The following is a 13,929-nucleotide window of genomic DNA, read 5'->3' on the forward strand; positions in this document are numbered from 1 at the left end:
CACACACACACACACACACGTGCACAACATTTCTTATGCATCTCAGATTCTTGCCTGTTCTTTTCAAGCTCCATCTCTAATACTCAAAGGTTAAGAACTTGTTCCAGTTCACTTGGCAGAGCCAGGATTAAATCTCTTTTTTTTTGAGACGGAATCTCACTCTGTCGTCCGGGCTGGAGTGCAGTGGCCGGATCTCAGCTCACTGCAAGCTCCGCCTCCCGGGTTCACGCCATTCTCCTGCCTCAGCCTCCCGAGTAGCTGGGACTACAGGCGCCCGCCACCTCGCCCGGCTAGTTTTTTGTATTTTTTTTAGTAGAGACGGAGTTTCACAGTGTTAGCCAGGATGGTCTCGATCTCCTGACCTCGTGATCCGCCCGTCTCGGCCTCCCAAAGTGCTCGGATTACAGGCTTGAGCCACCGCGCCCGGCCTAAATCTCAATTCTGTTTGCCTTTTAAGATCATCTTCTTTCCTCAATACCATCCAGTGCCTCTCAAACATTTCCCATGCAAAGTGAAACGGTTTATACATAAGGGTAGGTGTGAACCAAGACCATCAGAAACACGTGAAACAGAGCTAACTCTGACTGGGGGAGTCCCAGAGGACATCACAGGGGAGATGTTTTCTTCAGGATTAGTCAGATGGGCATGAGGGGAAAGGAATTCCAGGAAGAAAGCAGCATGTCCCAAGAGGGAGGGCTTTGCAAATGCACGAACCAGAGACAGGGCTTTGCAAATGCAGGAACCAGCCTTTGGTGGTGGCAGGTGGCCTAGAGCAGTGGGAAGTCTGGAGTGTGTGACGGGAAATGTGGTCGGGGGTAAGTCAGCGAAGGTAGGTGAGGCAAAGGCCATGAAAGGCCTCCATAGTTAGTTAAGGCATTCAGATCTGTTCCCACAGGCAACGGGAAGTCATCAAAGGTTGTGAGAGGGAGAAACTTCTGATGTTATATTTAAAGGGTCAATTTTTGTCTGTCCATAAAGGGATATATATTTATACTATGGAACACTGTACAACTCAGTGCCTTCTTTGAAAAGAAAAAAAAAATCATTTCAAACATATGGACATGGAGTCTGCCCCTTTAATTTTATTCTGTACCATATGGCACTTTGAATTTTAGAATATGAGTAGAAGATTGACTTCACAGATCAAAACCTAGTAAGAGAAATCTCATCTGTTATTTTAATTTCCTCCCCGCTATAGCCAATGCCCAATTTATCAATCCAATAAAAGGATCGAGTAGAGATCAGATAACAACCTGTAAAGTACTTAGACATGCCTGGTATATACCAGGCACAATATAAGGATTTGAGACACACACACACACACACACTGTAAAAGGCATTTGCCCTTAATTTCTTAGCTAAACTACATGGTAATATGGTAATAAAGTAATTTCAGCCCTACCATAGGGAGAATTGAAGGATACACACATGTGCACATGCACACACCAATACAGAAAAATGAATAGAGGCATCAAAAAATAGCTGTTATGCCAAGCCAAGGTACAGTGTCACTTTAAAAACAGAGTTCTTAGGTTTTTAGAAACCAGAATTTACTTTCATATCAGATTTTCTAAATAAACTTGCTATAAACTTTTACAAGAACTTTCCTCAAAGAGCCTCTGTACGGATTGATAGATTCCTCATACATCAAGGTTATGTTTCTACCAAGCCAAATAAACATCTGGACAAAAGCTTTAATCATTTCATTGTTTCCAAACGCCTGGATGTTTGAGGGCGATAAGGCATCTAGACCCTGACTGGGATTTTGGTCTTTATCAGATACAACTGCAAAGAGAAATCCAGCTGAAGGTTTAAAAACCATATTAATTGTAGTGCTTCAAAGCTCAGGGAAGTTAAATGACATGCGTAACGTCATAGAGCTGGCAAGAGGTTGGGCAGGGTTTAAGCCCTGGTCTGTCCAATAAGATATCTCAGCCTATTTCCCTTTCACTATATCAATTGCCTCAACAGTGCCTTATTCAACAGATTCTGAAGCACAGAATAACCAGCCTTTCAATATTTATAATCTTGCCAGTTTATAGAAAGAAAATGATATGAGTAGAAAAGACATTAACTGTCTTGCCCTGAACTCTGCATGTAAACACGAACTGGTAACTTAGCCCGAAAGCAGAAATTCACAAGCATTTCCACAGAGTGGAGACATGCTTAACAAGTGTTTTAGAATGCTACAACTAGAAGGAGCATTAGGTACCATCTGGGCTAGCTCTCCTCATGCTGAGGGTACATTTCTACATTAAAAGGAACAGGAAGAGAAACCAGACCAAAGTTCTCCAGTTTCAGTAATCAGGTGCTTTGCTTACATTTCTGAACTTTTTATCTACACTTGCTCTAAGTGCTATCACACATGCTAAAACGTAAGCTTGGCAAAGCTGGAACTGAAATGTAAACATTGGTGATTTTAAGCAAAGGTAAAGGCTCTGGTTTGGATGGTTAAAGAAACCAGGAGTTTCTTACTCGGCTAGCACTAAGCTTCAGGTTAGAGTGTGTCAATGTCTCCACCTTGTGGACATAATCAACACTACATCAAAATAAATTCACTGGCCATCTTTTTATAATTAAGACTGGTTCGACAATAAAATAAACTCTTTATTACAGGATACAGAAACCTCAAAACAAGCCAGAATTGTTTTGGTAGTATATGAAAATGGGAATTGATAATAATAAATCTGAGTCCATGCTAGATACCAAAAGTCTTCTAAACAATAATACAAAGATTACATTATGCACAATTCAGTTGTAGTTAACAGGTGTATGCTATTGTTTTTCATGTTTGTAGAAAACTAGAAAAAAAAATGATGCTCTAAGTTGACCAGGTCATTTAATTTCTCAGTCCGTTAACTGCGCCAGCCATTCCAGGTAGCAGAAATCTGTTGTACTGTAAGGTGTTGGGGCTCAGAAAACACTACAAAATAAAGGCCTCAGAAGCGAAAGTTTTTCTCTGACCTTTTCCTGCCCTCTGGTCTCTCAGTCCTATTTCTCCTGAGGCCAGCCATAGAAACTAGAATCCCTCTGCCCCCAGGTGGGCCATAGAAATCAGAACCCTTTTGCCCCAAAGCCAGCCATAAAACCTCCAAACATTATTCTAATTTCCCCTCTTCCTTTCTGCGTGAATCCTGTGCATAAGGAAATTATCTGAACCACCTTGTTTGATTGTAGAAACCTCCATTACAGAGAGGACTCTGCCCCACACCCAGAAGGCAGGAATGTTGCTCAGAAGGGCCAAGAAGGATCTAGACAGACAGACCTTCCCCACTTCATCTACTAGCATTAGATCATACCCTTTTTGCCCAATCATATTTCTACACAGCTGTACATACTTTGTAGAACCTAAGCATAAAATTGGACAATTTCCCCTATATCTTTGGGTATTTATTCTGAAGGCTTCTGTGTATATACGTTAAGTAAATTTGTATGTCCTTTCTCTAACGAATCTGCCTTTTGTGAGTTGATTTTCCAGTGAACCTTCAGAAGGTGAAGGTGAAATTTTCCTTTTCCCCCTGCAAAAGGTTTGGTGGATCCTATTTTCAAAGATTTCTCTACCCAAGATAGTTCTAAAAGTGACAGGCTGAAAACCAAAGCACCTCTATGCCTCAGCTTTTAATGACATAAAAGAACATTTCTAGTCACAGAGGTAGAACGGAGGAAAATTAATTTTGAAATAAACTCTAGTAGTTGTAATATTTCAATATAGCAATAAAATGTTGGCAAGATGATACACTATTATGCTAATAGCTGCAAGCCCTTGGGCAAGTTATTTAATCTTCCTGGACTTCACTTTCCTTATCTCTAAAATGGGGATTGTAATATCATCTACCTCAAAGGATTGCTGTGGAGATAGAACAAGAGAGTATAAAAGTAAAGCATCTAGCACTGTATTTGGCATATAGGAGAGTTAGCTATTATTTAAATTATAAAAATACTGACTCACCCATCGGGTTCTTGATCATTATTTTCATGGAAATGAGTGGCACAATTAATATTTCTGCTTTTTCTTATCTGTAACTTTAACAGCTAGAACATTCGAGGTGGAAAAGATCTTGGAGAACTTCTGGGCAAGTCACGTTAACAGATGAAGGAAGAAGTCTCAGGCAAGTGAAATAACTCACTGCACCTTAAGTCTGCAAGGTGATCTGAGAGGGGAGCATGAACAAGTTGCCGGCCAGGCCTCGTGCTATACAGTCATGGCAGACTCCACCTGAAAGTTTCCTTAGACATCATCTCATCACCCCCCTTTACTTCATATATGAGCACACAGAGAAACAGGGAGGCTGGGTTTGTTCATTCATTCACTGATTCACATGTTCATTGATTTAGCAATATTTATGAGCTCCTATTACACACAACACACTGGGGATTCTGCGGTGAATGAACAAGACAAGTCCTTGCTTTGTGGTGCTTATTGCTGCAAGCAGGAGAGGGCTGGGAGGCAATAAAGGATATACACATAATCAGGCTAATTTCAAATAGTGATAAGCTTCCAAAGGAGCCTGCCACAGAGTGGTGGAGATGCTTAGGGCATACACACACCTACTTCAAATTGCACGGTCAGGGAGGGCCCCTCCAAGGAGGTGTCAGCCGAGCAGCAAGAAGGACCTACCACACAAAGATCTGGGAAGCAGAATCCAGGCTGAGAAACAGTGTGCAAGGCTGTGAGGTGGAAAAGAGTTTGACAAGATTGAGGATTGGGAGGGACAGCTGCAGCAGGGAAACAGGTAGGAGAGAGGAAGATGAGATCTAAAAGGTAGGTACAGGCCAAATCTCATAGGCCTAGGGAGGTCGTCTAACCTGCAAGGACTCCATCCTTAGTGCAAGGTTTGTTTTAAGGGACTAACGCGACATGGTTTGTTTTCAGGTGTCACTCTGCTGTTTGTGAGTTACTGGCCAAGCCTGGACTACCCAGGCCTTCAGACTCACAGCCCAGCAGCATTTCCCTCCGTGCCACACAGCCTTTGATATGGACAGCAGAAACTTAGGCGGGCAGTTGGACCTCCTCCAGAAGACTCAAATAGAGCCCTACAAAAGGGAAGCCAGGTGCCAAGCTTGCTTTCTCTCTGGGAAAAAGGGCGACCCTGGGTACTTACCCGCTTGTAATGTCATCGGTCCGGATGTTCTTGCTCAGAACATCCCCATCGCTCATGTAACCGGGGGCGTCCATGCTGATGCCTTCCAGGTCCATCTCATCTCCTGCCTTGTCTGAGACGTCCACGTGGCAGACGCTGCTGCCCCGGGAGGCCAGCTGCCTTCTCAGAGGGGCGGAGTACACGTAGCGACCTGACTCAGTGTTGATGAACCGGCTGGCGTTGGCTCGAGGCGGGTACCCATTGCCCATTGAGGGGGCATCTCCTGCTTGGAGCCGAGGGCTGGACTGGCCCAGTCTCCAGGACAGAGGTGTGGGCCTCCCTGTCAAGCTGAGTATGCTGCGGCCACTCATCTCCGTGGTGACATTGGTGTCAAACGTGGTTTCCAATGTGCTAGAAACAAAACCAACCTGATTAGACTCAAAAGTACCTAGTATCCTTCACAGTTTATATGTTCTTTAATCATTTAGAATTATGAAATAATCCTCATATATAAAATAGGATAAAACAGCTGGCCCCCATGTACCACCTGGTGTGCTTCCTCTGCTCAAAATGAAAAAGGAAAGCTGCACATCTACATAACATTCTGAAAAGCCTACCGGAGACTTTCCCTGCTAAAACATGGTACAAGAAACAAATTCCTTTAATTAAATGACCTTAACTGCAAGAATTTTCTTTCCAGGCTGGATGCAGTGGCTCACGCCTGTCATCCCAGCACTTTGGGAGGCCGAGGTGGGTGGATCATGAAGTCAAGAGATCAAGACCATCCTGGCCAACATGGTGAAACTCCATCTCTACTAAAAATGCAAAAATTAGCTGGGCATGGTGGCACGCGCCTGTAGTCCCAGCTACTCGGGAGGTTGAGGCAGGAGAATTGCTTGAACCCAGGAGGCGGAGGTTGCAGTGAGCCGAGATTGCGACACGGCACTCCAGCCTGGTGACAGAGAGTGAGACTCTATCCCCCTCCCCTCCCCAAAAAAGAATTTTCTTTCCATTCTGAGAAAGAAAATACTAGAAAATGCTGAGCTGATTAGGATGGGGCATGAAGGTTCCTGCTTGCCCATTCATTCTAGGGTGTTGCATCACAGCCCTCTTTTCCTAAGGGTGGGATTCTCCACCCACCAGGAGTTCCTGACACCACATTTTATATTCTCAGCTTCCTCCCAACTGAGCAGTGGACACAGTTCTAATTTTGTAACCCTCTGAGGTTCACTTCCCCCAGACTTTTGCTTTTCTCAGATTTCATCCAAAAAGTCTGGAAAGATTGGTAAATGCCTGGGCTTGAGTTCCCTCTTCAATCAAGTTACACGGACCAGAATCTGCCCAAGGATGAGCTCAATCTCTTGGCAGAGTCCGTCTTCCACTGTCTTCACAGCGCTGCAGTTCCTTACAGCCCAGTCAAAACTATCATCTGTACTTTCACAGGAAAACTGGAATTTTCTCACTGAGCAAAGACAGTGAGATTCTTCCCTGCAGAAGAAACCACTGAAGTCTTCCCTCCTGTCATAATTACCATCCCACCGTGAAACTGCTATGCCAACATTAAGTCAGTGTCAGTGATGACGGTGGAAAGACGGATGTTTCACACTAATGGTAGAGTCACGAGATCCAATATCTGACTCCCTTCATTCAGATACCTAAAGGTTTAAGACAGCACCACCCCCAAACGCCCGAGTTTACTCTCCTCTGGAAGAGCCAATTTGGTCCCTTAAGCTGTTTTTGTTTTCCTCTGATCTTGGAAGTGGCCTTATTTTTCTCAGATTGGACCCCTTGCTTTGGGCCTCAGTCCTATTGGAGATGGAACCCACAGTGGTTAACCCCAATCTGCCAAAACTGCTGACAGTGGAAGCCCTGTGGTTTCCTTGCCATAGCCACTTATTAAAGAAACTGAAATTGGAGAAGCAAAGGAGACTCCGTGGAAGCTCAGTGGGGACAACGAGAACTTTCCTCGACTTCCACAAACTATAAAACCTCCTCCTGCCCAAATCACAAAGGACATCCCAGGGTTGCATCCTCTTCAACTTCTTGTTCAACAATGAAAGTACCTGATAAATGTTTCCAATATAATCCTAGATTTCATCCAACTAAATCAGAGTTTAAACACCATCATAAGTTTTTATAAATATTTCCTTACATGTTTTATGCACGTGCATGTCTAACAATAGTACAGAGTGCTGCATATCAGAAGAGTGGGTAGGAATTCAAGTTATTCAGTTTATCACATGGGTCAAATGCAGTTCACCTGCTCATTTCAACAGCACCAGATAGTTTTAGAAAATGCAAGTAAAGTGAAATTTAAATAGAGCTGGTCTACAGTATCGTTTGTTGAATGGATTTAGCAAGCTTCTGCTTTTGGGAAAAAACTGTCTATACTAATTTTTGTTTCCTATAATTCTCTTCTGCATGTTGTATGGCATTCTTTGTGAATTCTGGCACATTTGGAAAGCAAGGCTATTGATCTGTTATAACCAAATCGCTTTGCTAATGGTATGAACAAACACAGTAGAAAATTAAGATACCAGCTAATTCAGTAAAGTAGTTCACACTGCAGATACCTGTGTGTAACCTGAGTTCCCCTTAAACTGGACATGGTTTCCTCCAAATTCTGCCGCAGATCAGCGATGTTCTTCACTGTCCGCAGCCGCCGAGCCTCAGGATCTTCCCCTGGAAAGACAAGGGTTAAGACTAGTTCAATTCTCTGACCAACCCTGAGCTTTATAAGGGCAGCATCCATGTCTGTGACTATAACTATACGCAGTATGTGCCTCGCTGTGGGTGCTTAATAAGGATTTGAGAACGAATGAATGATTGAATGGAAGTGTGAATGGAAACCAAAAGGAAGTGTGAAGTCCAAGGAGATTCTTCCTTCAGGTGCCTCCTTAAATAGGTGAAGTCTAGCGTGTGGGAGAAGCCAAGTGCCTAGTCTGAGATGTAAACACATTTCCACAGTGTCTCCAGCAGAGACACGCTCAGGTTAGGTCCAACCAGGTAGTCATTTTCTGCCCATGCAAAAATGAGTGGAGCATTTTGTTTGTTCACCTATTGGTGATATATGCAGCTATCTTAGGCCCTACTTGGCAAGGATAGCTTGCAGTAGCTAGAAGATCTGCACCTGTTAATCACAAATATTTATACAGAGAAAGATTGCTTTCTTCCTTGTTAGATGTATTACGTCACCTCAAATTCAAGCTCCTCTACTTACTGGCTGTGTGACTGTGGGGAAGGTGCTGGTCCTCTCTGTCCTTCAGATTTCACTTTTCTAAAAGGAACACAATGGTAGTACTGATCTCAAAGGACATTTGTGGGGACAAACTGGGATCAGGCCGGGATTTCCCTTAGCACAGTGCCCACCATAAGCACTCAACACAAGCCAGCTGGTGCTCTAGAGCAGGGAGCCTTCAAGAAACAGCTGGGGGCCGGGCACAGTGGCTGACGCCTATAATCCGAGCATTTGGGAAGCCAAAGCAGGTGGATCGCTTGGGCCCAGGAGTTCAAGACCAGCCTGGGCAACATGGCAAAACCCCGTCTGATGGCATACACGTGTAGTGCCAGCTACTCTGGAGTCTAAGGTTGGACGATGTCTTTAGTTTAGGAGGCAGAGGTTGCAGTCAGCCAAGATTGTGCCATTGCAATCCAGCCAGGGTAACAGAGAGTGAAGGGAGGAAGGGAGGAAGGGAGAAAGGGAGAAAGGAAGGAAAAGGAAGAAAGGAAAGAAGGAAAGGAGGAAAGAAAGAAGAGAAAGAAAGACAAGAAGGCAAGAAGGCAGGCAAGCAAGCAAGCAAGAAAAGACAGACAGAAAGCCAGTCAGTCAGACAGAAAAGAAAGGAAAGAAAGAAAAGAAGGAAAGAAAGGGAAGGGAAGAGAGAAAGTAAAGAAAAGGAGAAAGGAAAAGGGAAAGGGAAGGAAAAGAAAAGAAAGAAAAGAAAAATGGAAAGAAAAGAAAAGAAAGAAATAGACAGCTGGGTTCCTCTTTGTTAGGACCACAGCCTTCCATTCCCTGGGCAAAACTTTCCAGAAGACACTTGGCTGAGCAGCATTTGAGCTGAGCTGGCACTAATGTACCATGAGAAATATGCCACATACAAGCTAGGACACAGCGCAGTCTTGTTTTGGGTTCTCTGGCAATTCCATTTCTTTCTATTTTTTTGAGACAGAGTCTTGCTCTGTCGCCCAGGCTAGAGTGCAGTGGCACGATCTCAGCTCACTGCAACATCCACCTCCTGGGTTCAAGTGATTCTTCTGCCTCAGCCTTCTGAGTAGCTGGGATTACAGGCGCCTGCCACCACACCTGGCTAATTTTTTTTTTTTTTTTTAGTAGAGGCAGGGTTTTGCCATGTTGGCCAGGCTGGTCTCGAACTCCTGACCTCAGGTGATCCTCCTGCCTTGGCCTCCCAAAGTGCTGAGATTACAGGCGTGAGCCACCGCATATGGCCTAGTTCCATTTATTTTAGCCTTACAAAGGGAAGAGGAGAGGGGCAATAACTATAATAATGATTAACAGAAGTATACATTTTCTCCCTCAGAGTAATTTTACAGACAGCTGAGAAGACTGAAGAAGCACAGACATGGGTCTTTAAAAGCCTAGGACTATTTTCAAGTGTTGAGCAATATTTTCAAAGAAATCTCCATCTAGAACATAGCACAAGTGGAATTTACATTAGACACGAAGCAGCAGCAAGTAGAATTGACATCAGACACCAGGTTGAACTTCCAATAATTGTCATTAACAGGGGACTGGGCAGCTAAGAAATGTAATAGAATTAACTTTTCTTCTGAGATAGATGACAACTTTCTTAGGTTGTTCTTGGCATGGTGGTGCCTGGAGGCTGGGATGGAGTAAATGACCTACCCATGATTTCATGGAGGAAATTTACTTGAAAATGCAAGTGCTTTCCAATATCTCCTTCCACCTTTTAACCCAAGGAAATTTGGAAGGCATTTTTCTCTTATCTGAAAAGTGGCCAAACTTGCATTTCCCTCCCAGTGCTTTAAAATACATATATATGTATGTGTTTTTAAACAAAAGCAAAGATGAATGTCTATTATACCTTCCCCTAATGACTTTGGAGGAATGTAACTGCATCTACCTTCTGGGCTATCAGTGAAATCTTTTACTGCCAATTTGGCCACATTTTATGTATATAAGCCTGCTAACAAAATATTGATTCTTAGGTTAGCTCTAGGCCCTTCAGAAAACATCGATTATGAGGCTAAATCTAGGCATAGGTTTACAAATTACCTCAACTAATTACCTTAACCACACACACAAAATATAGTAACCATATTTACTTATCCATCACTCTATTAATGGTCTTAACCCTCCATTAGAAATTCAACTATTTTGTTTTATTTTTTAGAGACAGAGTCTTGCTCTGTTCCTCAGGCTGGAGTGCAGTGCTGTGATCATAGCTCAATGCAGCCTCAAACTCCTGGGCTCAAGCAATCCTCCCACCTCACCCTCCCATGTAGCTAGGGCTACAGGGATGCACCGCAATGCCTGGCTAATTTGTTTTCTTTGCAGAGTCTTCTATGTTGCCCAGGGTCTTTGCTGCCTGGGCTAGTCGCAAACTCCTGGCCTCAAGCGATCCTCTCACCTTGGCCTCCCCAAGTGCTGGGATTACAGGTATAGCCACTGCACCCAGACAGAAAGTCAAAGATCTTTGAGTTGGGGATGGTGTCTCATCTTTCCTTTTGGTAACCCCCACACAATTTATAGAAGTCTAAGAAATGTTTATTATGCAACACATGTTTGGTCAGTGTGGGGTTGTAGGAAAAGCAAGGACTTCACATTTCCACAGATAAATATCTGAATTGTGGCAGTGCTGCGTATTAGCCACTTGACCCTAGATCTCATTTGTAAAATGGACATAAAAACCCTCTGCTAGAAGAGTTAGTGTGAGCATCAGATGAGATGGCACATAGCACAAAACGAGGGCTCAGTAAATGTGAGTGTCCTGTTTCCCTCTTGTGGGTCCTGCTGGGAAATATTTGCCTTCCTCCAGGGCTCTACATCAGACCCCAAGGGTAATGTAAGAACACAAAACAGTAACCCACCTGACATGCTTGGGTGATCACATTCGGAACTGCCAATTATGCCTCCTCTGAAAATGACCTGAATGTAGGATTTACCTACTAACTCACAGCCTGAACACAATAAAAACATAATTGAGTTCCAGTGGAAACAGCTGGGAGCTTTCAGCTCATCGATTCAGAGAGGTCTTAAAAATTTAGTGTCTACCTGTAGCAATCAGGATTTTGCCAACGATGCTCAAGCCACTAGTCATGATTGGCAGAGCATCACATTGCGACCAAATATGACTGAGTTTGGAGGATATCAAGGTGTTACAAAAGGACCATGGAAAAAATCCAGGATTTTTACTTGGAAATAAAGAAACCTTAAGGGATATGTTACAACATGAAAAAGAATGAAAACTGCTGGGGCTTCAGAAGGCTGAATTATATCCGGTGATTGGAAATGTAAGAATAAAGAACTCCATTAACTGATGAAGCCGCCAACAACAGCAAAAAAATAACAGGCTGCCTTATGAAGGAACAACATTTTGTCCAAGAAATATTCAAGCAGAGGCTGAAAGATAGTCATCAGCAAGCTTTAGAAGGAATTCATGAGCAGGATGATAAGCGGGTGTGTGATTCCTTCAATTCTATCATCCAAGATACATTTTTCAACTATAATGTTCTGTACATGATCATACACCATAGGAAAACCCACTCATTTGCATAAGTAAGGGGAAGAACCAAGCGATTGATCAAATAGTTATGTAAATGTCCATTTCTAAATAGTCCCACCATTCACTGTCATTTCAAAGGATTGGCTGTGGGTAAGTTAAATTCAACGTCATGCTATTTATTATTCAGTCTCTCCATAAAAAAATTCAACATAGTCACAAGTATGATTTCTACTGCTTGAATATAAAGACATGTCACCCTGATAAGGAATTTTCATTAGCGACCAACCCCATTTGATTTGACACCAAAGAGTGAATAGTCAAGCACTACTGGCTGCACAAGTCTCTTCCCCAAAGCCAACTCAGGGTTTCTGAGTTCTTAAGGCCCCGTACAGTGGAGACATGGAGATAAAAAGAAAAATTAGGGAAGATCACATACTGCAATCTGTCACTCTGAAATCTAAGTAATATTTGGAATATTCTCTGGCTCCTGCTTTTACTTTTCCAATGTGGATTTTGCTGAGATTCAATGTCTGACAGGAATCCACACCACTCCATGGGCCACATATCTGAACCATGCTGGGATCTGAAGCGTTGGCCTCGTTCTTTTGATGTCTGCACATCAGAACACAATCTGGAATGTACATGGAGACTTGAGCAGCCATCTGAACTCCACACCCTTCTCATTGCTGGTCCTTTTCCTATGCTATCCAAGTACTCATATACAAGAAAGCTACAAACCTTGAAAAGAAGGAAACAAAATCAATCCCAAATGTGGGGCCCGAATCATTCTAAGATGGATTGCTTACAAATGGCTTGAAGAATCTCTGCACCATCACTGTGCCCAGCCAGTGGAATCAGAAGGAAATAGATCACCCAGATCCTCTGAAATTAATTGTTGGGTCTAATTGCGAGATGGGTAAGTTTCAATCATTGAGCTGCAGAACAATTCCACAGCTGTAATGTGGCTATTAAAATGCTGTAGTCAGGGATATTCAGTTTAATAAATGGATTTTAAGCATGGATTCAGTTTTTAACCTGACTGTGGAAGTGGTAAGATATGAGAAGAGTGACACAGCCACTAATAAATCAATGGCTTACCACTCACTTCCCTACTAGAAGTTGCTAGAGCATGGGACACAGAGTTGGGGAATGGGGAAAAGAGACAGAGAAGAGGGCAGCTTGGAATCCACTGTAGTAAGAATTCTAATTAAGGTGTGACTTTTCTTCTTTAATTAAGAATGTGAGAGTATAGTGTTCATAAATAAATGCTTGTAGAATTAACTATACAACAACTGTGGATTTTATGCTGTCATACAGTATAATGTCCCTGTAATCTTCATTGTCTATGTTACAATTAAATAAAATTTAGATTTCTTTTTTTGTTTCCGGTAAAAAGAAGCATGTTATAATTTTTCCCCCTAATTCATGTAGGACTCTAAGAACACATTTTAAATCAGTGCTTCTATACAGGAATGAAATCCACTATTCTAAATCTTGTTGAGAAGCAACTTTATCTGAAGAGTAAACAAGAAGATTCAAAGTTAAGTATCAGTGCAGTCCAGAGCCCCTAAATAATAAAATTGAATATATCTTAAAAACAGGATTTGCACACCAGTAAGAGATTTGTTTACAATTCTGGGGAGGTGGGAAGAAACTGTAAGAGGGAGAGTAAAGGGAAGAAAAAGAAGAAGAAAAATAATAGGAAACAAAAAAGAAAGAAAGTTTGTTTAGCTCAAAGTCAATGCAACCATAACGCAGCTTGTAATCAAGCTGGGTTCATGCTGTTCCAGCAGGTAGTGCATGGAAGGCCTCATCACCAACAGACACAGATTTCTGGGGCTCCATACTCACCAGTGAGTTCTTCCAGAGCAGGCTGTCCAGTCTTGGTGAAGTGGCTGGGCTCCATGCTCACACCCGTTGAGCCTGACTCGGCAGTGACATTCCCTTCAGTGTCCGTCTGAGACCTTCATACACAAACCAAAGCAGACACACTTGTCATGAGAGGCAACTACCACGTCTGGACCACTGTGGTCTAACCACAGCCCCCACCATTACCTCCTATAGCAAGAAGCTTCAGAACAGAGCGGACGAGCGGACTGACGCTAAATAACTCATTAGCCGTATGTGGAGCAATGTCCTAA

At 42.9% G+C, this 13,929-nt stretch overlaps 1 protein-coding gene across 4 annotated transcripts in view; it reads right to left on the reverse strand.

Moving 5' to 3' along the window:
• The window catches only part of NAV2 (neuron navigator 2), a 771,558-nt gene that overhangs the window by 175,653 nt on the left and 581,976 nt on the right, over window positions 1-13,929 (reverse strand). For all 4 annotated transcript variants that reach the window (XM_023191516.1, XM_023191514.2, XM_023191515.2 and 1 more), the window contains 3 exons: window positions 13,640-13,752; window positions 7,655-7,763; window positions 5,103-5,492 (listed from right to left, as the gene is read on the reverse strand). In XM_023191516.1, coding sequence (XP_023047284.1) covers window positions 5,103-5,492; window positions 7,655-7,763; window positions 13,640-13,752 — 612 coding nt within the window. The remainder of the gene's footprint in view (window positions 1-5,102; window positions 5,493-7,654; window positions 7,764-13,639; window positions 13,753-13,929) is intronic.

Source organism: Piliocolobus tephrosceles, chromosome 13, assembly GCF_002776525.5.
Source record: "Piliocolobus tephrosceles isolate RC106 chromosome 13, ASM277652v3, whole genome shotgun sequence".
NCBI lineage: Eukaryota > Metazoa > Chordata > Mammalia > Primates > Cercopithecidae > Piliocolobus > Piliocolobus tephrosceles.